Source organism: Rattus norvegicus, chromosome 16 (assembly GCF_036323735.1).
Source record: "Rattus norvegicus strain BN/NHsdMcwi chromosome 16, GRCr8, whole genome shotgun sequence".
Classification (NCBI taxonomy): Eukaryota; Metazoa; Chordata; class Mammalia; order Rodentia; family Muridae; genus Rattus; species Rattus norvegicus.
The window spans coordinates 62,804,527-62,830,417 of NC_086034.1; the positions used below are offsets into that span (position 1 = coordinate 62,804,527).

The 25,891-nt window shown below is 44.9% G+C and overlaps 1 protein-coding gene across 4 annotated transcripts in view; it reads right to left on the reverse strand.

The window, feature by feature from the left end:
• The window catches only part of Prag1 (PEAK1 related kinase activating pseudokinase 1), a 53,284-nt gene that overhangs the window by 13,278 nt on the left and 14,115 nt on the right, over positions 1–25,891 (reverse strand). For 2 of the 4 annotated variants that reach the window (NM_001107315.1, XM_039094542.2), the window contains exon 4: positions 4,378–4,535. In NM_001107315.1, coding sequence (NP_001100785.1) covers positions 4,378–4,535 — 158 coding nt within the window. Of the gene's footprint in view, positions 1–4,377; positions 4,536–12,200; positions 12,632–25,891 lie in introns of those variants that run through there. The other 2 variants (XM_039094544.2, XM_039094543.2) reach the window with 2 other exon arrangements.

Sequence of the window (25,891 nt, forward strand, 5' to 3'; positions counted from 1 at the left end):
TTCTTTATCGGAGACGGGGAGCACGTGCTGGCTGGAGGTCAGACTACCAGTCACATGAACTACAGGCTAATGTTTCTGGACTTCCTGTCTCTCTCCCTTACAGGCCTTCCTACCCAGCCCCGTGCCCTTCCTGGCCTACTTTCTCCACAGCGACTATTGCATGTGCGGAACTAGCCATGTGCCCTATGAGGAAAGGGACTGGGCAGTTATTTTTGGATCTTCGGCATCTGAAATTGTGCCCAGCGCGTAGTTTATATCAAATATCTATCAAATGATCGGCAGAGCATATATATAAACACCCCGCACCCCATACACACACGTATGTGTGGTTTTTTTTTTTTTTTAAACTTACTGGTATTATTGTGGACAAAACCAAGCCGATCAAAGCCGCAGTACTTGGTTGCTTTCCTCTAGCTCTGACCTCCTAGCTATAAAATAAGACCCAGCAGTGTGGTTCTGCCTCTTGGACTGGGTGAGGCTCCATGTCCGCTGCCTGTTTAGAGTTCTCTGCTCTTTTCTGTTGCTGATGCTAGTGGCTACCACTGAACAGCCAATTATGACCTCGGTCTCTTGAATCACTCAGTTAAGCCAAAGAGGAAAATGATCTCAATGTGACGTTAAGTCTGTTTTTATTTGTTTTGTTTTGTTTGTTTTTTTAGTTGTTTTGAGTCAGCGTCTCTTAGAGACTAGGCTGGCCTGGATTACCACATCGATGCAGATGCCTTCGTGCTCCTAATGTTCTCTCCTCCACTTCCCAAGCGCTGCAGGCCTGCCCCACCATCCTCAGCTTTAGGCGTGTATATTTCAAGGCAGCCACAAAGGTCTTCGGGCCGTTTACCCAGTGTTGTCCCCTCACAACCACCCACCTATTCTCCACAACAGATCCGACCTAAGGGTTGCATTTGTTCCTCCAGAACCAAGCACGATCCAAACAACCACTGAGTCCGCTTTGGCCTTCTACACAGTGACTCTGTGCCCAACAAACTGTGCTCCTCAGACAAAATGTCATAATGGACGTGCTGGAGGGAAATGAGATCTGATAAAAGTATAAAATGGGAAAGGTTTACAATGATATAAAAATACCATTTTGTTACTTTAAACCTTAGATAACATTCCTGCTTTAAACATGTAACAGGTTTGAACTATATTCTTTGGCAGGGAGTGGGCTGAGGCAGGGTAGGTTTCTCTGCATAGCCTGGGATGTCTGGAACTAGCTCTGTAGACCAGGCTAGCCTTGAACTTGGAGATCTGCATGCCTCTGCCTCCCGGGTGTTAGGATTAAAGGTGTGTGCTACGGCCAGGCCTTATATTCTTATACAATTTAAATGTTCCTTTTGCTATTAAACCCAGACAGCAGATAGATCTCTAACTTTGGCCACCAACCTTGACAAATTCCTAGCAAATTTACATAAACCAAGGTGGTGACAGGCTCTGGAACGACTTTTTTCCTTAGGCTACACCACGGATGCAGAACACCAGGAAGACAGACATAACTTCACCAGTGAGCTCTTGCTACAGATAAATGGTTTCTTTTGGCCAGTGAGGCTGATGCTAATTCTCATTTCATGCAACTTCAGCCTGAATGGAGGCCTCGTTCCTTCTGATTCATAGCCCCAGTGTCTGTTGTAAATGTCAAAAAGTCAAGAGGCTCAGGCATTTCAGTTATAAGACAAAAGCAGATAAGAACTTGTGGGCCTGTAATAGGCATGTTCTGTAAGAGTCTCAAAGCACCAGACTGGGGTGTCACGTGCCTTTAATCCCAGCACTCAGGAGGCAGAGGTAGGTGGATCAGTGAGTGTGAGGCCTGCAGTTCCAGGAACCAATCCAAAACAAACCAAATCAAACCAAACCAAAGAGTCCAAAAGCAATTAGACCAGACCCATTAGACCAGAGAAGCCAAAGAAAGAATTTCTCTTGTCAGTTTCAAAACCTAGGCCTGATTCAGACCCATGTGAGACAGCAGCAGTGTGTGTGTGTGTGTGTGTGTGTGTGTGTGTGTGTGTGTGTGTGTGAGAGAGAGAGAGAGAGAGAGAGAGAGAGAGAGAGAGAACAAGTGAACAAGTGCTGGTTTGTAAAGGGTCAATACACCTTCTTGTCAGGTGGAACCCAAATTTTGAGGTTCTTGTCCACTGGAGAATTGATTTGTGTGAGACAATCACGAAGATAAATTCATTTCAATTTACGTTATTCAGAAAGTAACATGAGGAAATAAAACTTTATTAGGCGCCACTACTGTTCTCACAGGTGCAGGTAGCTCTCTTGTATGCGTACTCTACACACAGCTCTGAATGCCTTGCACGATATGGCCCAACTTCCCACAAGTGGTGCCGATTTCCCTCACCTGAATCCAGAATAGCAGCTCAAGTGACTCTTCTTTTCTCAGTGTGCGCTGCCCACCTGTGCCTTTGGCTCCCTCTGTCTGTTTTGGTACCCAGGAACATTCTTTGCTCCTCCCCTCCCTCATCCCCAAGTTTGATCACACTGCAGACAGGAGTCAACATCCCATCTTCTCAAAAGCATGTTTCAGAATCTTCATCCCTCAAACACTCTTTCTAGAAGTCTTTATAAACTCTCTGTTCTGGGGCAATCTGATTTTCCTGTTGTGATGGTTTGTATATGCTCGGCTCAGGGAGTGACACTATTAGAGGTGTGTAGCCCTGTTGGAGTAGGTGTGGCCCTGTTGGAGTAGGTGTGGCCCTGTTGGAGTAGGTGTGGCCTTGTTGAAGCAGGTGTGTCACTGTGAGTGTGGGCTCTAAGACCCTCACCCTAGCTTCCTGGAAGTGAGTCTTCCACTAGCAGCCTTCAGATGAAAATGTAGAACTCAGCTCCTCCTGCACCATGCCTGCCTGGATGCTGCCTCTCCTGCCTTGATGATAATGGACTGAACCTCTGAACCTGTAAGCCAGCCCCAATTAAATGTTGCCATTTATAAGAATAGCCTTGGTTGTGATGTCTGTTCACAGCAGTAAAACCCTAACGAAGACACCTGTCTTTCCCCTCCACCTATGTGTCACGAATGCTTTAAGCTTTCCCAGGTCTGAGAACAGACATTGTGGTTTACGCTGAGGCACATTGGTCTGGTTGTTCCTATGATACCGGTCATGTGGTGGCTGAGGGAGAGATGCATTGTACGTGGCCCTCTCAGAACGGGTCATGGTTCCCAAGAGAGTGAACTGGAGCTGGACAAACAGCATGGGGACAATGGCTCAGATACCCAGGCTTTCGGAGAATAATCTGCCTCATTGAAATTTTGCAGTGGGATGGGAAAGGAAGGAGAGATAGGAGTAGAGAAGAGCTGCAGAAAAAGACAATCTTGTTTTTGCTCCATTTCCCCCAAATCACTATAAATACATTTCCTGTTTTGGAGTGAGAGCTAGCAGAGTTTCTCACTAGAAAACTTTTAACCCACATTTGCTGACAGAAATATGTCCTGGGGTCCTTTGCCCCAAAAATGTCCCTTGAGAAAAAGTACTTCCGTAAAATGAGGAAGTCACGCCAGCACAGGTGTGGCCCTATCATACTAATGCAGCCTAGGAGAAGAATGGGAGAGGATACACACTGAGCATGCCCAAGAGGTGAAAGGTCATACACTCGACCACCAAATCCACAAGTGCAGAAAACCTCAAGCTCCTTCTCGGTGAAGCTGCCCAGCAGGACATATCCACCTACTATTCTTCAATGGTTAACACATAATAGTGGTGGGCAGTGGTCTTACAAAGCCTTCATGTTCTACTTAACAAACATGTATGCATGCGTGTGTATGCATATAAATAAAACAAGACAACATCTGAGGTTCCAGAGAGTCTGGTGGACAGAAAGAACTATATATAGCTGACTTGTTAGTCAGAGAATCAGGAGCCTTCCAACATGGTGTGTGTGTGTGTGTGTGTGTGTGTGTGTGTGTGTGTGTGTGTGTTCATACACGTGTGTCGGCCTAAGGTTAACATCAGGTGTCTTCCTCAGTCATGCATCCACCTTAGTTTTTGAGAAAAGGTTTCCAAAGTGAACTTGCACCTTCCCGGGTCAGCTGGACTGGCTAGTCAGCAAGGTGCAGGAATTCTCTAATCCTTGCATCCCTGGGGCCCAGTGCTGAGAATCTAAACTCAGGCCTGAATGCTTACACAGCGATCGCTTCATCCATACCTCCATCTGGTCAACCTCAACACATGTTTGGTTGCAGCCTCCTCCTGCCCTGCAACCAAGGCTGTACACTTCCGATGACGGAGGGTGGTCTAATAAGGTCATGAGGGAATAAACTTGGGCAGGTTCTACTTCCTGACAGAGCGGCACCAGCATAGAAAGCCTGACGCTGGCCTTCCAAATGCTGGCACCCACCAGAATCTGTCAAGTGTAAGACTGTCTGTCAGGGATCGTTACCTCCATCGCTGCAAGTCCTGGAGTCCGAGGCTAGGCTATCTGTGGAGCCCGTGGTGAAGCTGACGTGGGCCCCTCGGAAGGACGGGCTGAGGCTTTCTGCAGAGCTCTGGCTCACTTTCTCCAAGTCAGAGCTGCTCTTGTTCATTTTTAACAGGTGCCTGGAAAGCAATGGACACGATTCAGTTGGTTTCCATTGAGAGACCCGATGATGGGCATAGACCTCCCATGCTCTCCAATGGTGGCCAACACCGGACATTATGAAAAAACAATTTGCGGAGTAAGAATAGGGGTTCTTATGAAACCTTATGCACACAAATGGAAAGTATTTCCTGAGAGGGGCTCAGAAAAGAGTCAATGAATTTAGACAAGCACCAAAGTCCCACTTTGGGAGGAACTGCCTTTACATCTGATCCCATCTGCCATTTATGCCATCTAATCTATATTCAGTAAAATCTGACTAAAAAGAAAAAAATGGGAACAGCATCATCCAGTCCACTTTCTACTGACAGACAGAGATCGTAAAAAGAGCTGCAGAAATGGAATGTCTCTTTACAAGCCCTGCACTAAATTGCAAACCAGAGCAAAAACACAGGCATCCTTTCTTTGCCCACTACCCCACCACCATGCCTTCCGTGTCCTAAATCGATCGTTAGACCCAAGACAAAGTTTATTTAAAGTTTAGCTAGACATCCAGTGGAATTCTTAAACAGAATCAATGTAACCCTTAGGCTTCCTCTAAGACGGTTTGTTCTGTTCCTCAGACAGAATTAGCAGCATGTCAGAGATGTGAGCACCAACTGTAAGAGCAAAGCCCTGGTCCCAAGACGAGTGTGCTAGTACCAGGTAGAGCGTCCAGGTCACAGACCCCACCCCCCTCTCTCCAAGAGTCACACGAGTTTTCACTTGTCGCCTGACATTTTGTCCTGAAATAAGAACGAGCCACGGTCAGTCTTCATCTTCTCCTGTTGGTGATAACCCCCATTGCTTGAAAGGCCACTCCTTGATGGCGCCTTTGTCTTACTACAGAAGACCCACACCTCTGTATCTGCTGTAGGAAGCAGTCAATGCAGTATTGATTCCGCAGCAGAACTGCCTTACTTAACGTCCATGACCTTCCCAGAGTTCAGAGAATTCAGAGAGGAATCTCTGTGGCTGGATTCTTGTGTTTTTATTAGAAAGGTTTACAGAAAGCTTGTGTGCTATCACAGAAAACGCTCTTCAGAAATCATGTCATTTCCAACCTTGAGACCCATATTCACATGTTTTAAAGACTTCAGATATTAAGCGACCATAACAGTGCAGGCTTGAGTAAATCTTAACATTTTAGAACCATTGTCAAGATCTAGGAAACAAAACAAGACCAACAAAGAAATAAAAAATGAAAGCAAAGGGAAACACCAACACCATTGCCACCACCATCAGCACCACCTCCAACAACACTAACACCACCACCACCAATACCATTACCACCACCACCAACACCATCACCATCAACAACACCATCACCACCACCACCACCAACAACAACAACATCATTATCACCAACACCATTACCAACAACACCATCACCATCACCACCAACACCAATACCATCACCAACACCACCACCAACAACAACACCATCACCACCACCAACACCATCACCATCACCATCACCACCAACACCAACACCATTACCACCAACACCACCACCATCACCACCAACACCAACACCAACACCATTACCACCAACACCACCACCATCACCACCAACACCAACACCAATACCATCAACACCACCAAGATCAACAACAACACCAACAATATCAGCACCCCCATCATGCTGTTGGACCAATGATCTTTATTTAAGCTTCTGGCAAGATTAACAATATTTTTGTCTTCATTGGATCTTCCAGAAATGGCATCATAGTTTATAGATTGTAAACTCCAAAGTTTGCAGGTTTAAGGCTTTGGCCTTCTGTACAACACAGTACAAAGGTAGAGACTTTGGGAGGTGACTGCATGATGGGGCCTCTGATATTATAGATGGATGAATACATTTATAAAGTGAGATCTTAATGTGGTTTGGGGAGTAAATGGGACCTTTAGGTCATGAAGTCTGGCTGGAGGAAGCAGGTCACAGGGGACATGCCCCTGCAAGGTATGTTTTGTACCTAGCTTTTCCCTCTTTTATCTTCCTGTTCCCAGGCTGCTATGAAGTGAGCATACTGCTCTGCCTCCTGGTACCAACCACAATGTTCTGCCTTGTCTCAGACCTGCAGACAATGTATCCAAGTCATCATGGACTGGAACCTTTCCTCCTTCAAGTTGGTTTTCTCAAGTATTCAGTCACTGTGGAACTCAGACACAAATGTCTTTCTCAGAAGTCACAAGATGAAGCTGCGAGAAGGACAACTCAGTGAAGGACAGAAGCTGACTCGAAAGCAACCCCACTCCAAAATGTTGTCTAGGTTTTCCCAGTCCCCAAACCTAGGCAGTCAGGGGCTAGGGAGAGAGCTTAGTGGCTAAGTGCACCTGGTCTATAGGCATGGGGTCTTGAGTTCCAATTCTCATCACCTACATAAAGGGCCAGGTGTTTCTGTGGAAGGCAGAAATAGGTAGATCCTGGGAGCTTGCTGTCTATCCACTGTCACAGAAAGGAAGCTTCTGTTTCAGTGAGAGACCCTATCTTGAGAAAATAAGGCAGAAACACAGAGAGAGAGAGAGAGAGAGAGAGAGAGAGAGAGAGAGAGAGAGAGAGAGAGAGAGAGAGAGAGAGAGAGAGAGGAGAGGAAGAGGGAGAAAGGGAGAGACAGAGAGAGAGACAGAGAGAGAGAGAGAAGAGGGAGAGGGAGAAAAGGAGAGGGAGGGAGAGAGAGAGAGAGAGAGAGAGAGAGAGAGAGAGAGAGAGAGAGAGAGAGAGAATATATCACCAAGGGAGAAACATCAGCATCCTGATTCCTGAGCTGGCATGGTGCCCACTCCACACACTGAGGAAACACTTGATGAGGTGTATAAACATAAACAAACCTAAGTGGCTCACTGATACCCTTGAGTGTGAACGTACACACACACACACACACACACACACACACACACACACACACACACACACACACACGAGAGAGAGAGAGAGAGAGAGATTTGAAGGAAAACGGAGCTCTTGAGTTCTGGATGCAGACAGATCTCCATAAGGAAGCAGGACCAAGGATGGTGCTGCGTCACACAGCGGGATGGAGGATGCTTCATTAGAAAGCAGGACCAACAGTGATGCTTCAACACAAATCAGGCCCAAGAACATGTCAACATAAGGCATAAGCTTGCTGTGGGATCTGACAGGCACTTTTATTCACATACATTTATTTATGATAAGATTACTTGCATAAATTTATCACCTGTTGCTGGATTTTACTGTTATGTAATTTAGGGATTTCATATCTATATTTATTTAAAGACTAGCCCACAACTTCTTTCTTCTCTTTTTATACAGGTTAAATTAGAAGCACAAAATTGAGTCCTGTTTTTCTTTTTTAATTACCTGGTGTTATTTTTATAACAGTAACATCAGTAAAGACTGAGCTCTGGTAATCACGGGACCAAGATGTGATGAAAATGTTTCTGGCCTTGGGTAAGTAGGAAGGACTTGTAGGTGAAAGGACTTGGATAATTTTCAGTGAAAAAAAAATTAAAATGTCAACCTTCTGCACGATGGCAACCCCTAGGTGAAGGAGCAGCATATGTGCACCCCTACACCCCATAAAATTGCTGTCCAGAATATCCTAAGAAGGCCAAGAAAAACACCAATGATCCTATTTTTTGGAAGGCAATTGAGGATTGCAGAATGACTCAGAGCTGGAAGGCCCGAGTTCGATTCCTGGAATGCACAAGGTAGAAGGAGAACACTGACTCCCAAAACTTGTCTTTTGTGCCGCAAACATGTGCAATGGTGAGCACACGCCCATACACTTGAATACAACATGTTTAAAAACATTTTAAGGCAAGATAAATGAACAAACAATTCATAAAAGCAGACTCAAGAAGACAGTCAACACACAAAGAGAGGGTCAACCTCACTAAGGAAAAAGACTGTAAACAAAACAAGCTCTCGCTTTACTCAGGGAGATTAGCAATAACAGGTGTGGTTCAAAGATGTAAGAGAATAGGAATTTGCTTGTATTGTTTGTAGGACCATAGATTAGTATAGTATACACACACACACACACACACACACACACACACCAACATCACCACCACTACCACTTTAATGTATCCTGAAAATTTAATCCAATGTAACTTGGTGTCTATCTTGAAACCCACTTATTAAAGTAGTTACAAATCTAGTTATTAAAGACTGGTTATTAAAATCACTAGAAGGTGACTAAATCATTCCAGTGGACAAAAAAGTTTACTGGCCAAATAGTTCATCAAAGTAGAAAATATACACAGTGAGTCTTTGTGAGCATTTGTTTGGGGGGGGCATGTTTATGTGTGTTGGGTAAAATATTAAATAGTTTCTGTGTGGGCCTTGGTTTTTACAAAGCTACTCTAGAATTCCGATTGACAAATGACTTTCCGTGAACCTCAAGTCACTGAGGGCTTGAAGCTTCATGACCACGTGGACTATGACTGCTCAACTCTGCTGCTGTAGAGGGGAACAAGCCACCGCCATGAATAAGACTGGTGATGGGGCTGGGGATTTAGCTCAGTGGTAGAGCGCTTACCTAGGAAGCGCAAGGCCCTGGGTTTGGTCCCCAGCTCCGGAAAAAAAAAGAACCAAAAAAAAAAAAAAAAAAAAAAGACTGGTGATGTTTTACCCTAAACCTTTCTTTATAGGAGGCGACAGTTACTACTCCTGTCCTAGAGGAGACTTCTCCAGCTAGAAACATCATGTGAACTACACACGTAATTTCAAACGTCCTAGTGGTTACATTTAAAAATACAACAGGCCTCTGCTACTGAGTTGAGTATTGCACTGTAATGTAACAAACCGAATAAGTGTCATTTCAACAGGTGAGAAATATCAAATATTTCTCTTTCGACACGGGATCGTATACCTCCAGCTGGCCTGGCACTTGCTGTATGGCTCATGTTGGCATCTCACCATTGTCAATTCTCCCGCCTCAGTCTCCCAAGTGCTGAAGCCACAGGCATGACACCACTACGTCCAGTTAATACAGAATTATAATGTCCTTTCCTTTATCCCAAGTCTTTAAAATCTTCCACGTGTTTCACATTTACAGCACACTGGGTGGAAATGCTAACTGCACTTTAAACTAGAACCATGGTACTGATTCCTTAGGGAAACTCTCACTCATGTACAAGAATGCTTAGGACAGAGCAAAGCTCTCCATCAATAAAGGACCCCATACATTGTGGTACAGTCTTCTAATGGAACAAAATGCTGCTGTCAAACAAACAAACGGGATTATGTGAAAACGTTTTAAAAAATTCTTAGGATGCTAAAGATTAAAAGCAGTTTATATCAACGCCCAAGGACAATGTGGCACCATCCACAGGCATCTTAAAAGCACATAACAGACCTATTGAAAGTCACTGAAGAAGAGGGAACGAAGCTCGCTGGCTTTAGACAGTAACCGCACTGGGTAGCCACAGAAAGCCGACTGGAGCAATGGATAAGGACTCTTCCACGGGACCAGTCAGGTTTTACTAAGATAAACCTAGGACCGGGGGAGTAGGTCAGTGGTAGATCGTGTGCTGCACCAGCTCCAGGTCCTAGGTTCCGCCCCAACACCACATAAATAAGAAAAACAAGAAACTAAAAACAACAGCGAAATGTTAGTATTCGAAAAAACAAGAAAACCTCAGGGAAGACACATGAGTACTAGTTTAATGATTATGTGAATTTCATCGTTTGCTTGAAATCTTTGATGCCTGGGAAACAAATACTTCTGCGAGTGGAGGGAAGCCCATGAGAGCCTGGATGGAAGGAAGGGCTTGGTATGACCTGGAGGGGCATCAACATTTCCCCAAGGAAACAACAGGCTTGGTGATAACTGCTTCCCCTTCAAGGGAGTCACTGGATGGAAGGCTGTGCTTGTCAGATCTGGATTGAGGTTCGGCGCTAGTCCTTCTGAATCTTGCCCATGTAAAGGAGAAGTCACCACTTTAGCATCTCACTCAGTAGACACACAGCACATTACTATGATTATTACTATTATACACACACACACACACAACACACACACGCACACACGCATGCACACGCATGCACAGAAAACAGAGGTACCCAAGAGGAGACTAGATAAATGTTTATGTATGAGGCAGAGGTAGAACGTGCAGTTTCTTACGATGAGCCTGCTGTTTCCCTGTAAATCAGGACCTTCAGATTCCCATTGGTCACTGAAATTCAAGAGGCCCCAGGAGTGCTTAAGTACACATGGGGACATACTTCCTGATATATGATATACATTACACACACACACACACACACACACACACACTGAGTTAAATGTTAGGGATGCCACTCCGTGGTGAAGCCCTGGGTTTCATGTCCACAGCTGAAAAAAAAAAAAAAAAAAAAAGCTCCCATAAGGAGCATCCAAACCAGAAGCAATGGCACACTCCCAGAACAGCATCCGAAACTGCCACCCTGGAAACCTGGGCCATCTGACCTCTTTGAAGATTGCCACTTTAATCAGGGAATGAGCCAAACCACATCAAATTTTAAAATGAAAGGCGAGCTTGCCATCAAAGCCCAGAATTACAATCAAGATGGTTTTGATTCCTCGGTCTGTGTGTGCAAGACTTCTTAAGGCTCTGAGAAAAAGAAAAGCTTAAAATCCCAAAGGTAGCCTGCGAACCTCAGCAGAGCCTTCTGTCAGATGTAAGGCCAAGTGCCAACAGGAGTGGGTTAACGATGTATAACGAGGCTATACTTATGACAATAACTTAATTTGTTTTGATTTTGGTTCACAAAGCTGGTGCAACCCCTCTATCAAATGAAATCTGACGTCCTGTGACTTCGGGAAGTAACTTCTATGGACAAAACCCGCATACACCAGTCTTTCCTCTTTGGTGGGGAAATAGACCCCATGGTGTCCGCTCCGTGCTGTGACACACGACCTATTCTTGCTTTCTCAGACTTCCTTTCCCGACTCCCTCTGTCAATTGTGCGCAGGGTCATGGCAGCTCTGTGTGAAACACAGAACTCAGTGGCTCGGCATCCAGCCACGTCTCGCTCTGCGACTGCTACCAGGTGCTTTTAGAATGGCTTTTCCCTCCATTGTCCTGAGAGGGTGAAGTTTTGTAAGAGTGATCTCTACACTACACTGGGAGAAAGCTTAAAATAAATAAATAAATAAATAAATAAATAAATAAATAAATAAATAAATAAATAAAACCTCAGCCGGAAGAGCCATCTGCCAGACTTCCTCATTCATAGGGACAGGCCTCATCTAAAAATACTCCCAGAGCCTCCAGAATGAGAGCTTTCAGAATGGCTGCAACCCTTCACGGAGGCCATGCGCCAGTGTGCAGCGTGAGGCCACATCTCTGGCTTCACAATTGCTGCCCCTGGTGATAGCGCAGTACACAGTGTGACGGACGGAGGAAGCGAGCTCATTCTCCCGGCTGGATTTAGTTTACTTCCCATACACTTAGGGAAGAGCTTCCTGCCTCTGTAGCTACACATTTGAAACCACGAATAATTCCGGTATTGGAGTTGGAAGGAAACTCCTTCGATTTTGACAAGCGCATCGCCGATCGCTAGAATCGATCACATCTGTCTTTTAAGTTTAGTGATACCATGGAAAAGACCTAACAGAAAGTTTAAAGACTACCATCCCTGCCCCAGAAGTAGAAACCTCTTACACATTTCCACGCACCTTTCAAAATCACTCAGTGGAGGTAAGCACTGGCTTCAGATTCGAACAATCCGCTAATGCCTCAATGACCAATGAACAAACGGCTTTTACCATCTTGGCCTCCAGCCTGAGATGCTGTCCTCATCAGGGTGGCCGGGCGAGACCCGTGACGGGCCAGCCAGTGACTTCAGGTTGCATGGAGCTCCAGAGGTGATCCAGAGTGCTTTCTTGACACTGCTGTGAGTCCCGAGCTCCCGGCTGGCTCTGCTTCCCTCAGTTCCTCTCTGACTTTTCTATAAAATGCACTTCCTGAGAGAGCACAGGAAAGCAGGGACGGCTCTGCCTCTGACCCGCGCCTTTAATCACCAATTGTCTTATTTGGCTGGCTCTAAAAATACATTACACTTCTCTACTTACTTTCTACTACTAAGCCTCCTCCCCCCATCTCTGAAAATTTATTAAGTTATTCATTCGGGTTCGCTTGGTGAATAGAAACACCCCTTTTGCTGCTTCTCTCAGATGTCTGCGTTAATTGCAACACATCCTCCTTGCTGTCTAATCTCTCTCTCTCTCTCTCTCTCTCTCTCTCTCTCTCTCTCTCTCTCTCACACACACACACACACACACACACACACACACACACACACACACGTTGCCTGCTCTGTGCTGAGTGTTGGATGCAGGAGTGAATGTGATTGACATAATTCCCGTGCTTTGACAGACCTGCAAACGGCAGGGAAAGATTTCTCAAGCTCTTTGAGGGAGAATGCAAGCCATCTTTAGAAAGTCTTGCAATCCTGACTCCACCTCTTTCTAGAACAATGTTATCATTGCGACAGCCGAATGCAGAGTCCTACACAGAGCGCCCACAGGGATACTTTTTCTTGCTTGCCATACTTCTGTCACTTGCATGGGACAGAAGAACAGGCTTTCTTTGGCAGTCTCATTTTTGAAATATTCTCTAGGATTTACAAACACATTAGAAAACCCACCAGAGGGCAGAAGCTGGATAAGTTGGTATATGTCTATAATCCCATGCTGGGCAGAGGAATGGATGCAGGTGGATTCCAGAACTTGATGGCCATCTAACTAAGTGGCTTCAATCATAACAGCAGCAAAATTATAGTTATGAATTAGCAACAAAATGATTTTATGGTTGGGGGAATCACCACAATATAAGGAATAATATTCACCTAAATAATGGATTAAAGGATTGTGGCCTTAGGAAGGTTGAGAACCACTGGCCTAGGTGAATGGTTAATTCAGTGATTCTATCGAGAAATGCCTGCCCCCCAACACTTGATCCTCAGATGGTAAAGTTGTTTGGAAAGGTTTAGAAGGTGTGGTCTTGTTTGAAGAAGTATGTCACTGGAGGCAGTTCATTTCCAGTTAGCTTTCTCTGCTACATGCTCCTGGTTCAAGATGAGAGCCCTCAGATGCCCATCTTGCCATCAAGCCTGCAGCCTGCTGCCCCATGCTTCCAAAGCTGCCATTATGACTCTAACCTTATGGAATCCTAAGCTAAAATAAATCCCTTTTTTAAAATAAGTTGTCTTGGTCATGGTATTTTAACACAACACAGGAAAGTAACTAATGCTCTGGGTACTCTGGCTTGAAATAATAATAATAATAATAATAATAATAATAATAATAATAATAATAATAATAAAAAGTGAAAAAGGAAGGCTCCCAGTACTGACTCCTAGTCTGCCTGATGCACTCCCCCATCTCCATCTACCCACACCCTCACACATACAACCCTCCTCACTACACACACACACACACACACACACACACACACACACACAAAAAGAGGTCCATTTTGGCCAATATACTATCCCTTCCCCTTATAGATTAAATTTTCAAACAGAATTCTTCTACTAGTCACCAAACTGCCCAGCGTTTATTCCCCTTTTCCCTGTCCAGGCAGAGAGGAAGTCTTTCCTTCTCCCTCCGAGCTTCCCAACCTTAGGTGAGCACTGCTCCACTTACCCACAAATCCCCCTCTATTCCAGTCTTCTCTGGTAGGCAGCCCCTCTCTCTCTGGAACTCACACAGAACCGTGGGAATCACCTCACTGGGCATATCTGTTTAAACCTGGTTAAATTATTTTAATTGTTTCATGGAAAACAAGCTTTCTATCACCCCCAAACCAGGCCATGGCTTCGGAGCTGTGTCAAAGGCAGGGCATGCTGGAACACAGAGTGATTATTAAATACTTCTTGATTCAGTTTATCTGCCTCTGTCTCGATATCTCCCTGGCATCTGAGAGAAGACATGCTCTCCTAAAGACAGAGTGACTCTTGCTTGGCAAAACATGCCGGAGGCAGAAATGTCAGGCAACTCTTGATCAAACCAGGGAAAACTTTCTCTTATCTACAAAGTAGAACAGTCTTAAAATAGCCCGCATTTCAATACATTGTATCATCTTTTTTCTCAAAAAAAAAATTAGCAATTAGGCTGGTAACAAATGTAAAAAGAATTTATTGTTATTGACTTTGGCGCTTTTAAAAAATAAAAAAAATAAAAACACAGGGTCTTGAGTATTCCAAGATAGCTGTAAACACCATCTAATTGAAGATAATGGCCTTGAACCTTTGATTATCTCCCCTCTTTGCGCTGTTTGGTGAAGATGTTCAAAGAGTTTTTTGAAAGTGCCAAGGACTAAAAGAAACTCGAAGAACCAGGCTGCTTTGGGGTACCTTTCATGCTCATTTATTTGCATGTATAAGTATAGAAAATTGGTTTCATCTATGGTCAGATGACATCCTCACAATGCAGCCTTGTTCATTTGCATGTGCAACAAATGCCCTCGCTATTCTCATGAGACTTTACAACCTTAAAGACTGGTTTTGCATTTAACACACACAGTTTAAAAGTAAGAATGAGAATTTTAAAAGCAGGGAAAGAAAGCCATAATTGATTCAAGGGAATCGGTAATAGCGTAAAATGTATATTTAATCTTCGCTCTAGTTTCCCTGCCACCGGACTTCTGAAATTCTTAGACTCCAAAATGCTAAGTATCATTTTATAGACGGGCGAGTTGGCTGATGGCCGACAGCGCCTCTGGGAGTTGTAGAATGGAACCTGGCTGCAGGGAGGAGGACGACCACGGCAGGACTAAGGAGCTGGACTTTCAGCCTCATTTCCAAAGCTCCCGAGTGTGGAGAGGGGCTGAAGGTTAAATTAATCACTGATAAGGAATGCTTTAATCAGCCATGTTTGCATCATAAAAACCTCTATAACCCCAAGGGATGGAGCATAAGGAGCTTCTGGAGAAGCAAACACATCTATTTCCTGGGAGTGGTACCCCAGAAAGGGCACAGAAGCTGTGCACCCCGGCCATCACTCCTCCTAGAGTTCATCAGTAGCCTTCGGGAGATCTTTATAATAAACCTGTAAATAGATCTATTTCCGGAGCTGCTCCAGTCTATCAATCAAGCCCGAGGAAGGAATTATGGGAGCCTGATTTACAGTCAGAAGCCCATGTAAATATCAAGGGTCTTCTCATTGGGATCTAAATGAGGCTGGAGGCAATCAGGGACTGAGACTTAAGCTGTGGAACTGGCATTGTCACCAGACAGAATGTGACAGGACAGGCTGAATGAAGGGACACCTAGTCAGCGTTCTGTGCATAGCTAACAGCTTGATGTTTATGAGCAGGCCTCAGGTGTTTGACCGCGGGAGTCTTCGGTGTGCATTGCTGAGTGAGTGTATTGGGCGAAGCACCACTGGTTTTCCTTGTTACACTTTGCATCTGGATTAGCACCCACACATTCAATGTCCCATACAAATCCATTTGCCCATGGTCCCCAGCACCTCCGTGTCCAGTGATGGCACCTTTAAGAATGGAGTGGATTAGGTCTCTGACCTCACTGATTGCTAACCCACTTGCGAGTCCATCACCTGACACTTTTCGGTGAGGCAGTGGAAAGTTTAAGAGATGGAGCCTCTTCCTCACTATCCCTCTCCTTCCTGGCTGACGGAAGGGGAGCCAGCTTCTCTGCCATGACATTCTGAATTGGCTCAGGCTCAAAGGGAAGAAGCTAGTGGACCATCTTCCCAATCTTCTGAACCCTGAGCCACAGTGAATCCTCCCCCACCTGAAGTTGTTTCTGGGAGTGGTTTCTCATCCACAGACAGTAAGCTAGCTAGCACGCGGGCATTCCCCAAGAAACACCATGCATGGTGCGCCTGTGACTTAGCCAACGATCAAAGTGCTGAAATCGGTCCACAGAACTTTGCAGGCATCTGCCCTGTCCCTACATTTTGCTGCTAACAGCATTTGTTAAAGATGGGTCATTTAGGTTTCCAAGAAGCAGTCTTAGGATTATGTCACAGGTATGTGCTTTCTCATAGATGTGTTAGGCTGTCAGCTTCAGGGGTAAAATGGCAGACAGTTGCAGCTTCCTGAGATGTGATTCCAGTGAAGGTTAGAGACGGAGACAAAACCGTTGATGAGTAAATGGTGGGTGCTAAAGACCTCAACAGCTAGACTCCGTAGCCCAACCTACTACCTTTCACTTCCAGTTCAATCCTCTAAGAACACAGGCTCCAGCCTACAGTCTACAAAGTCTTCTTCACACTTCTGTTCTCATGAAAACCATGGTTGGGGAAAGGAGACAAACACAGTTAAACACTAAGCAACCACCAGTCACAGAAGGGTTATCTCATGACCGCCCTGTACAGGGCCCTTGAGAGAACAGCTTTATCCAAGCAACTGATTAACCTCCTGGATGAATTTCTGAGTCACCTCAAAGGGCACCGGTGTGGTATCTTAGGCTGACAGTGGGATTTCCCAAGATTGCTCGCTGTGTCTTGGGAAACAATGTTTGTTTTTAAGAGTGTTGGGAAGGTTCAGAGGTTAGTATTTATAATACTAAATATAACACCACACAGAGAAAATGCTAGTTAGATGGACGGACAGCCAGATGCTGGGATGGACAGATAACAGAATGATGACGTCAGCAGCCGCCAGTTCATCAACCTGTTCCTTTGCCACCTCAGAATCAGAAGGGTTAGAGAGTTCTCTCCACGCTTCTGTTTTCATTATGGCCATTTAAGGAGCCTCAAGGAAGAAAGATAACCAAGACCATGCTATAAGGGCACACTACTCTAAGTTAACCATAAAGAGTTCATTTGCTCATAATTCAGACTTCGTTTTGAATCTGTGTGCTTGACATTTGGGTCATTTATAGTCTAGCTCCGGATCCAGATGCCAACACAGCCCCAGCCAATCAGGTAACTTGACTCATTGCCCCCAGCCAATCACATCACTTATTTTCTGGCTTTCAGTATAGGGAAACCTAGGAACAGGACAAACCTTGGTGTATTATCCTTATTGTTGCAGAAAAGAATCCCCTTCGAATACCTCAGGCTCCCTAGGACAAGATCTTCTTCTTCATACCACGTCTTCATGAGCAAGCAAGTACCTGCAGTGGCTGACTCAATCAAGCCAGTAGTAACCTCGTCACTGTGTGAGTCACTGCGGTTCTCGTCTTAATCTAGACATCCTTGTAACAATCCGTCCATGAAGATTACCTAGGCCTGATGGTAATATTTTTGTTTCTAATTTACTGGTTTTGGTGAGTCTGGTTTTGTTCTTGGTTGATAAATAGTTCAAGTCCACTTTCCTGACCCTGCACCCATACCCCACTATTTTTCCTTAAAAAAACAAATCAAGTGTGTATTTATAGCAGACTCCATTTCTACTCCTTCTACCTCATTTCAGCATGGAAGGTCCCTCATAACAAAGCTAATAGGATGACCTGCTTGCCCATCCTCATGTTGGTCCAGTCCGTTATCCAAGAAGGATCAGAATTACTTACAGGCTCTCTTCATACTCCCTGGTCAACCCCTCACCAATCTCTTACCTCAACGGTCCCGTTTCCCTACCCGTCAGTCTTGGCTACAACCTCCTCTATCTGGATCACTCCAAACACCTGCCATTCTTGCCTCTGCCTACTACTTTTCTAGATAAATGGAGAAGCATGCATCTAGGGCCACAATTAGTTCATGCTAGGTCCTCTCAGAACCTGAAGATCTCATCCTAGGATCGATAGGAACTCTTGAAACACAACAAACAGACAAAGTGATCTAGTCAAAGTAGAACCATACTGGAAGCCTTGTACTTCTTAATTCAAAAACATATCACAAAGCTATGGTAATTGAGACTGTGGGGCTTATGTGAACACACTTGCTCAGACAATACTCAGCAGGGTGGGCAAGTGCTTTGACAGAAACAGACAGTCATTGGATGAGTTTGGACCCTAACTAATGAAAACTGGCCCAACATAGATCAAAGACCTCAATGGAAGGCCTAAAACAGTCACATCACAGGAGGGGAACAGGAGCAAACTTCATGACACTGTGCTTGGCAATGACTTCTGGGAACTGAACCAGGCTTGCTCAAAGGAAACCGGTAAGTTGGACTGTGATGTATGAAAGCCTGTCATACATCAGTGGATAGAGTCAATGTAGTGACAAAGCAACCCACAGGCTGGGACAAATACAGTTGCAAACACTGCTTCTAATAAGGATTCAAGACACAGGGCACATGACCCAGTCACTATGACAATAGTAACGGAAGCTTAAAACATGAAAAGGCTCTAAATAGAGATTCCTCCAAAGAAGTTTAGATTAGCCAGAAAGCACAGGGAAAGATACTTTTTTTTTTTTTTTACATGATTAGTCATCAGAGAAATGCCAATCAATTCCAATGAGATGCTACTTCATTCTTACAAGGAGAGCTGCAATATAAAGGCCTAACAAACAACACTGGGAAGTAACGTGGCGGGGAGGATGTGGGGAAATCTGAGCCCTTGCTTACCACTGGCGGGAATAAGAGGGGGACAGCAGTTACGGGACATCACTGTGTGGCAGCTCCTCAAAAAAAAAATTGTTTTCGAATTAGATATAAGATGATTCAGCAATTCCAAGTCCTGGCTACCTCCAAAAATCAAAGGCTGGGCGCAGGAGATCATACACAAAGCGTCACTATTCACCACAGCCACAAAGACGGACGTGACCCAAGTGTCCATTAACAGATGAATAGACAAAGTACGGGACCCTGCAGAACCTCAAGCCTTAAGGGGACATTCTATCAAAGCACAACACAGATGAAATTTGAAGATGCTGTGCCAGGCAGAACAGCCCATCCAGCACATCACCCCACTTTTACATGAAGCTCAGAACCAGAGACAGGAAATAAAATGGTTGCTGTCAGGGCTGGGGGTGTGAGGGGAGCCATGAGTTATAGTTTGATGGATGTAGTTTCAGTTCTTGCAAGTTGAGGAGTTCTAAGAGATCAACTGTACAATCATGAGCGCGTAGTCAACACTCAACCCACGAGTTCCGTTTCTGCAGACCTAACCAGCCAGGGAGAGACAGTACTTAGAAATCAAAGTGGTTTCTGTTGGAAATGTTCACATTTTGTTCGCTACCTAGTACAGTAACCATTTTACAAGTCACTTACACTACGTGCATTGTTTAAATAACTCTGGAGATCATTTAGGATGACTGGGAGGATTGGGATAGGTCATACGCAAATGTTAAGCTACTTTGTAAAAGACCTGAGTGTTCAGGAAGGTTGGTACCCATGGGTAGTGCTCGAATCTGTATCCTATGGATAGGAGGTAATGACAATATCTACCATATTGTTTTGCAGGTAAAAATAGTTAAGACTGAAAGCTCTACTGGGCGTAATTTACCACAGCTTTAAAAAAAAAAAAGTCACCTAAAAAGGTAAGAAGTCAGTTTTCCTTTTGGTGGAAAGAGAAGCTAGGCTGCAGGGGAACAGATCTGTTCTCCCAGCAAATTGTGGGGCTAAGACATAGGGACCACAAGTTCCCGGCCAGCCTCCGACTTAGTGAAGCCCTGTCTTTAGCTTTAAGAAAGGCCCACTGGGCATGCAGTTCTGTGATGGAGGACTTGCCTAGCATGTACCAGGTCCTGGGTTCACTTCCCAGAAAACCTTCTCACAGTCAGAGAGGCACGGCATGCCCCATGGCTTCTTTGTGCCAGCATTAGTTTACACTGGCAGCATTTTGTAGCGCATCTTTGGTCCTTTAGTGATTTTACTCTGATGTTAAAGTCCTTCCATGATTGTGTGTGTGTGTGTGTGTGTGTGTGTGTGTGTGTGTGTGTGTGTCTCGAGAGTGTTTTCGTTCCCTGCTTTTGGCTTCTATTAAGCAGTTCCATTTCAAATTCAATGACTTTCACATTCCTGTTTCTTAAGAGATGAGGATCTGAAAGGGGTCAAACTTCCTGCCACTAGAAGCAATACTACAATGGTTTTCCTTGTATATGTCCCTTTATTGACGCCCTGTGTGTATTTTTCAAAAATAAACATGGTGTGGCTATGGTCTGTTCTAATGGTTAATTTTACGAGATAACATCAGATTTCTTTGCAAAACAAAACAAAAACCCCAATGTTGCTTCAGCCTTAAATTTTACCAGAAATTTAGGTCATGAATAGCTTTTCTCCCCTCCCGTTTGTCAAAATTTGGTAATATCTGATGTGTAAATCTGGTGTATGGCAAGGTTGCTGCTTCTCAATTTCATTTGTTTGTGGCTATTGCCATAATTTCTCTCTCTCTCTCTCTCTCTCTCTCTCTCTCTCTCTCTCTCTCTCTCTGTGTGTGTGTGTGTGTGTGTGTGTGTGTGTGTGTCTGTGTGTGTAGCTGCAGTTGTGCTGTGGTGTGCATGTTGACACTTGTGACCAACCTTGGATCGGGTCTCCGTCCTGGCTTTCTCCTTTGACTGAGACAGCCTCTTGTTCACTGTGTACAAGCCTTTCGGCACTTTCCTGTCTTGGCCTCCCATCTCACCTTACGAGTGCTGGGATTACACGTGCATGCTAGAGCTCCTGACTCAGTGGGTTTGGGGCCTTTTGGTTTCCTCTTTCATGATGTCATTATTCCTTCTGCAGCCCATCTTCATGTATGATGATGACAGAAAGCAGGGTTTTAGTGTGGTTTTCCTTATGATAAACTAGTTTGCTAAAATCATCTAAGAAACAATCTACACTTTCCCTACCACTAAATGGTCCAGGATCCACTCATAACCAGTCTTCATTGTATAGAGATGAAATGAACATCAATATAAACGGCGTCTCAGGCCCTGAGCTATAAGGGCCTGGTGTATTATACATGAAAGGGCTTTCTGCACACTTTTGTAGGGAATGTGGACATGCTTTGAGAGGAGTATGAGCAAAGGATCAAGGGTATATGCTTAGAATTTACAAAAAAAATCCTCTACTGTCAATTTTGGAGGTGTCAGGAATAGATAAGGCATATTTACAAAAATAATACGTGATGCTGGCTGGGGGATAGCTTAGCCACTAGAGTGCTTTCTGTGCAAGCATCAAGACCCACATAGAAAACTATGACTGGAGGCAATTGTTAAACCCGGACCTGGGGCAGTGGAGACAGGTAGATGCGTGGGACTTATTGGCCAGCCTGGACCAATTGGCTAGCCTCAGGTCCCAGGGAGAGATCTTGTCTTATATAAAATAAGGTGATTTCCGAGGGAAAATGCCTGAGGGTGACCTTTGGCTTCCACATATACATGCACATAAAAGAAAGAGAGGCAACAAAGAAAGGAGGGAGGGAGGGAGGGAGGGAGGGAGGGAGGGAGGGAGGGAGGGAGGGAGGGAGCCAACTGTGAATGAAGGCTGTCAAGTGAGTTCATGCTTTCCTTGTCAGTATGAGCAAATACTTGGAAAGCAACTGAACGAAAGACAGGCTTACTTGGGTTCGAGTTTGAGATATAGTCCATTATAGTGGGCAGGACAGGACAGGGCAGGGCAGGGCAGGGCAGGGTAGCAGGTAACTGTGGCAACAGGAACAAGAAGCAATTGGGTCTATCCATGGGCAGTCGGAAGCACGGAGGGGACAGGAAGCAGTAAGGGCACAGGGCACAGGAAATATAGAATGGGCCTATAAATCTCAAGGCTCAGCCCCCAGTGACACATTTCCTTCAGTTAGATAGCTCTCTTCTCCTAAATGTTACACCCACAGAAATGACCGAGGACAAAGCATTCCACTACATGGGAACATTCTTTACCCAAGCCGTAACACCAAGTACATGTGACACATCAGCACGGAGCTGCCCTGGTCTTCTATTGACTCTTATAGATGTGCCCTTTGCCCTGCTGAGTACCATGATAAAAGATGGTCTATCTCATTACCAGAATGTATTAGAAAAATCACGGTATGTGTTTATCTAGTTTGAATTCATAATATTTCCTTTCTACCTTGAGACACATTTCCCATACCCACTCCCTCCAGTTATGGACACAGAAAGCCAGGAAGGCAAGGGATGAACACACACTGCTAAACAGATTTAAGGACTGGGAAAATAAAGTTAAGGTATATAGAGAGAAGAACTACCTTAAGAGATAGGTAGTAACTTAATGATAAATGTTATTTCTTACAATGGTGCTCCAAAAAGGTTAGTATTCATAGATCATCCTAATCACTCTCTGAGTAGAAGCAAAACATTTTGACATTCCAGTCTGAATGTCAAAGATTACATTTTCTGCTAACACTCAACTTAGGAACTCTCAGCTAGACAGAAAACAGACCCCCATCCCCCAAAGTAAAGGAATCATTGAATTCCTAAGTTAACGTAGAGAGTGGTTATTGAGTACCAGCCTTTTTGTACCTTAGATGGTCAACTTTAGGCTTTAAGGCCAATTTCACAAATAGCTAGCAAAGGTGTCAAACCTCCCATGTCTACACACTTTGCAGACACTACTAATCAATTGCAGCAAGCTTTATCACAGGCTAGGTTCTCAATAAAGTGCTAGGGAAGTATTCTAACTGATCTGAACTGGCATAGAAGATCCTGTCCGCCTGACAGAAGGCACTGGGCCACAAAAGCTTACTTTTGCTTTGACCTATACATTTTAGCTGTGAATTATTTTAAATGATGATTTGTTTTAAAATTCTAGACTCTTCTTCACTTTCTTCGAGTTTATGTTACTTACTGCCATGCCTACTGATAGTAATAACTCTTGTATTTATGCGTATATTTTATTCCCATTAATCCTGACTGCCAAGGCGAAGCTCCCAGAGGGCAGGGGCCATCCTGATGAGTTTCCCACAATTCAGGAGCATACAGTGACACCCTGTCTTGGTTTCAGACTTTTAAAAAAGTTTTAAAACAGCCAGGCAGTGGGGGTGCATGCCTTTAATCCAAGCACTCAGGAGGCAGAGGCAGGTGGATCTCTGTGAGTATGAGGCCAGCCTGGTCTATGCAGCCAGTTCCAGGACAGACAGGACCACACAAAGAAAACAAGAACACTTAGGTAAATGAGTACAAAGTAGCTGAAAGCCAAACTTCCGGAAGTCAAGGAGTCATTTGCCAGTGACAGAAACAGTAACTAGGTGAAGGACGGTATTTAAGTGAAAAGAGAAGGCTGCTGGACTAAGGAGGGGGAATCACTGGGTAAGGTTTGCTGACCAGGAATGAGAACCTGGCTTGGGATCCCAGCATGCACTGGACACTGTGGCACAGGCCTGGGAGGCTCGTGCTGGAATGCTGTATGTGGTGTGGGGAAGCTGGGTGGCCAGTCTAGCAGAAACGGTGAGCCTCGGCTTCAGTGAGAGCCTGTCTCAAGACTGAGGTGGAGAAGCAGTTAAGATGGACCTTGGCCTCTGGCCTCTACATGCAGCCTCAGAGAGCTAAGTGCATGCACACGCACGTGCACACATGCATTCCCCACACAAATGCACTGTAAGAAATAAAACATAAGCAAAAGGGAAAGATCTTTTTGTAAAAACAGACTTCAATGTGGAGGTTTCCCTTGTCACCCAGTAAAGAGCAACTGCGTCTAAAGAGTCTGCTCGCTGGGAAAGCCCGCAGGAAGTCATCCAGCACCCAGAGCATAAGCTAGTAGAAGTGGGGAATTTTACAAGGGAAGAGCGTGCACCTGCTTAACACGAAACATTTCCTGGGATCTGCCTAAAGCCGCTAGAAACAAATGATGGGGGATCCCAACCCAGAGACGCAAGAAGTCTACAATCAGAATGTATTTGCTGCCTGCACAGAGGACAGCAAGGATGGCCTGCAGCTCGTCTCTCAGCCACGAAAGAACGAATTATGGCTAATCCAATCAACAATTCTCCCAACATGCCTTGGGGCGCTAACAGAACCGCCCAGCAGTTGGTTACTTCCATGCTTCGGAGCAGTCAGGCCATCTCCGTAACCGAGTTCCTTTGGCTACTAGATGCAGACAGAGGGCCGTCAAACGGCTTCAGTCTGTGCTTCCAGACTTCTCTCAGAAAGTATGAGAAAGTTATTCTCGGAGAAGCAACGTCACCCTAGAATTCTTGTAGTTCGCTGCTGGCGGGAAATTTCTAGATGATTACTATTTGAAAGGATCATTCGATGGTAAGAAGGAGTTGGTTGCATATACCTGCTCACCTTAAAAACAAAAACCAAAAGACCAAAAAGTTAAGGAGCCCAGTAAGTAGCAGAGGTCACGTGCAAGACTGCAAGGTAAAAGCACCGGAGAGTAATTAATCCAAGAAGGAATGCGCTGCGCCCCGCCGTGTTTGCCCACCTTGAAGCATGGGCAATTATTAACCTCAGCTTATTCAAGTCGAGGTGGCAACGTTCCACTGGGCAGGGGCAGTCAGGGAGTCACAATGGGTGTTCAGTGAAAAGCCAGATAGAAACTTGTTGAATCCATAGTGTGCCACAGCCTTCTTATAAACTAAAATGTCTGGCTGGGCCGTGGTGGCAACACTCTTTCAATCCCCAGCACTTGGGGGGCAGAGGCAAGTGGATCTCTAAGTTTGAGGCTAGCCTGGTCTACAGAGTGAGGTCCAGGACAACCAGGGCTACACAGAGAAACCGGTCTCAAGGTGGGAGGGGGAGAGGGAGGGAGGGAGGGAGGGAGGGAGGGAGGGAGAGAGAGAGAGAGAGAGAGAGAGAGAGAGAGAGAGAGAGAGAGATTGATTCTGGGCTGGCAAGATGAGTCAGCCTGTAAGGGCATCTTAATGCCCTGAGTTCAACGCCCAGAACACACTCGAATGTGGAAAGAACTGACTCCACAAAGCTGTTCTCTGTCCTTTACACACAGGGCATGGCACGTGTGCCCACACACATCACACACAGCCGTGATTTTTGAATGTGTATTTATTTTATCTTACGGGCACACATATGTGCCCGAGTGTACTATGCACATCGTGTGCATGGTGCTCAGAAGAGGGTGTTGGAGTGGGTGCTAGGAACTGACCTCAGGCCTCTCCCAAGCGCGGTAACTATGAAGTCATCTCTCCGTCACCCTAATAATAATTTTAAAAAATTCTTCACCGAATATCTACTGTATAAATGGCTCTCTGCTAATGACTGTGATAGAAATCCTAAGCAGGAGTTCATGAGACGTAACTTGCGCACTCTCGGGACTGGAGTCTCTTGAAGAGATGAAAACATGGGCCGGAGTTATAATGTATGCAGGGCATACTGTGCTGCCCTTGTGAACTGAGGCAGGAACAGGGCAGGGCTATCGAGGGACCTAGGCTTAGAACACTGCATATTCCAAGATATTTGCTTTGTCTGTCAACTTCTCTTGAGCATTTACTATGTGTCAAGTAAGAAATTCAGTGCTTTTCTTTATGTGTTAAAAAATGAAGTCGACAGGGCATGAAGGAGAGGCCTATAACTCGTGGACACTGAACTGAGTTTATGTTTCTGTTACTGAA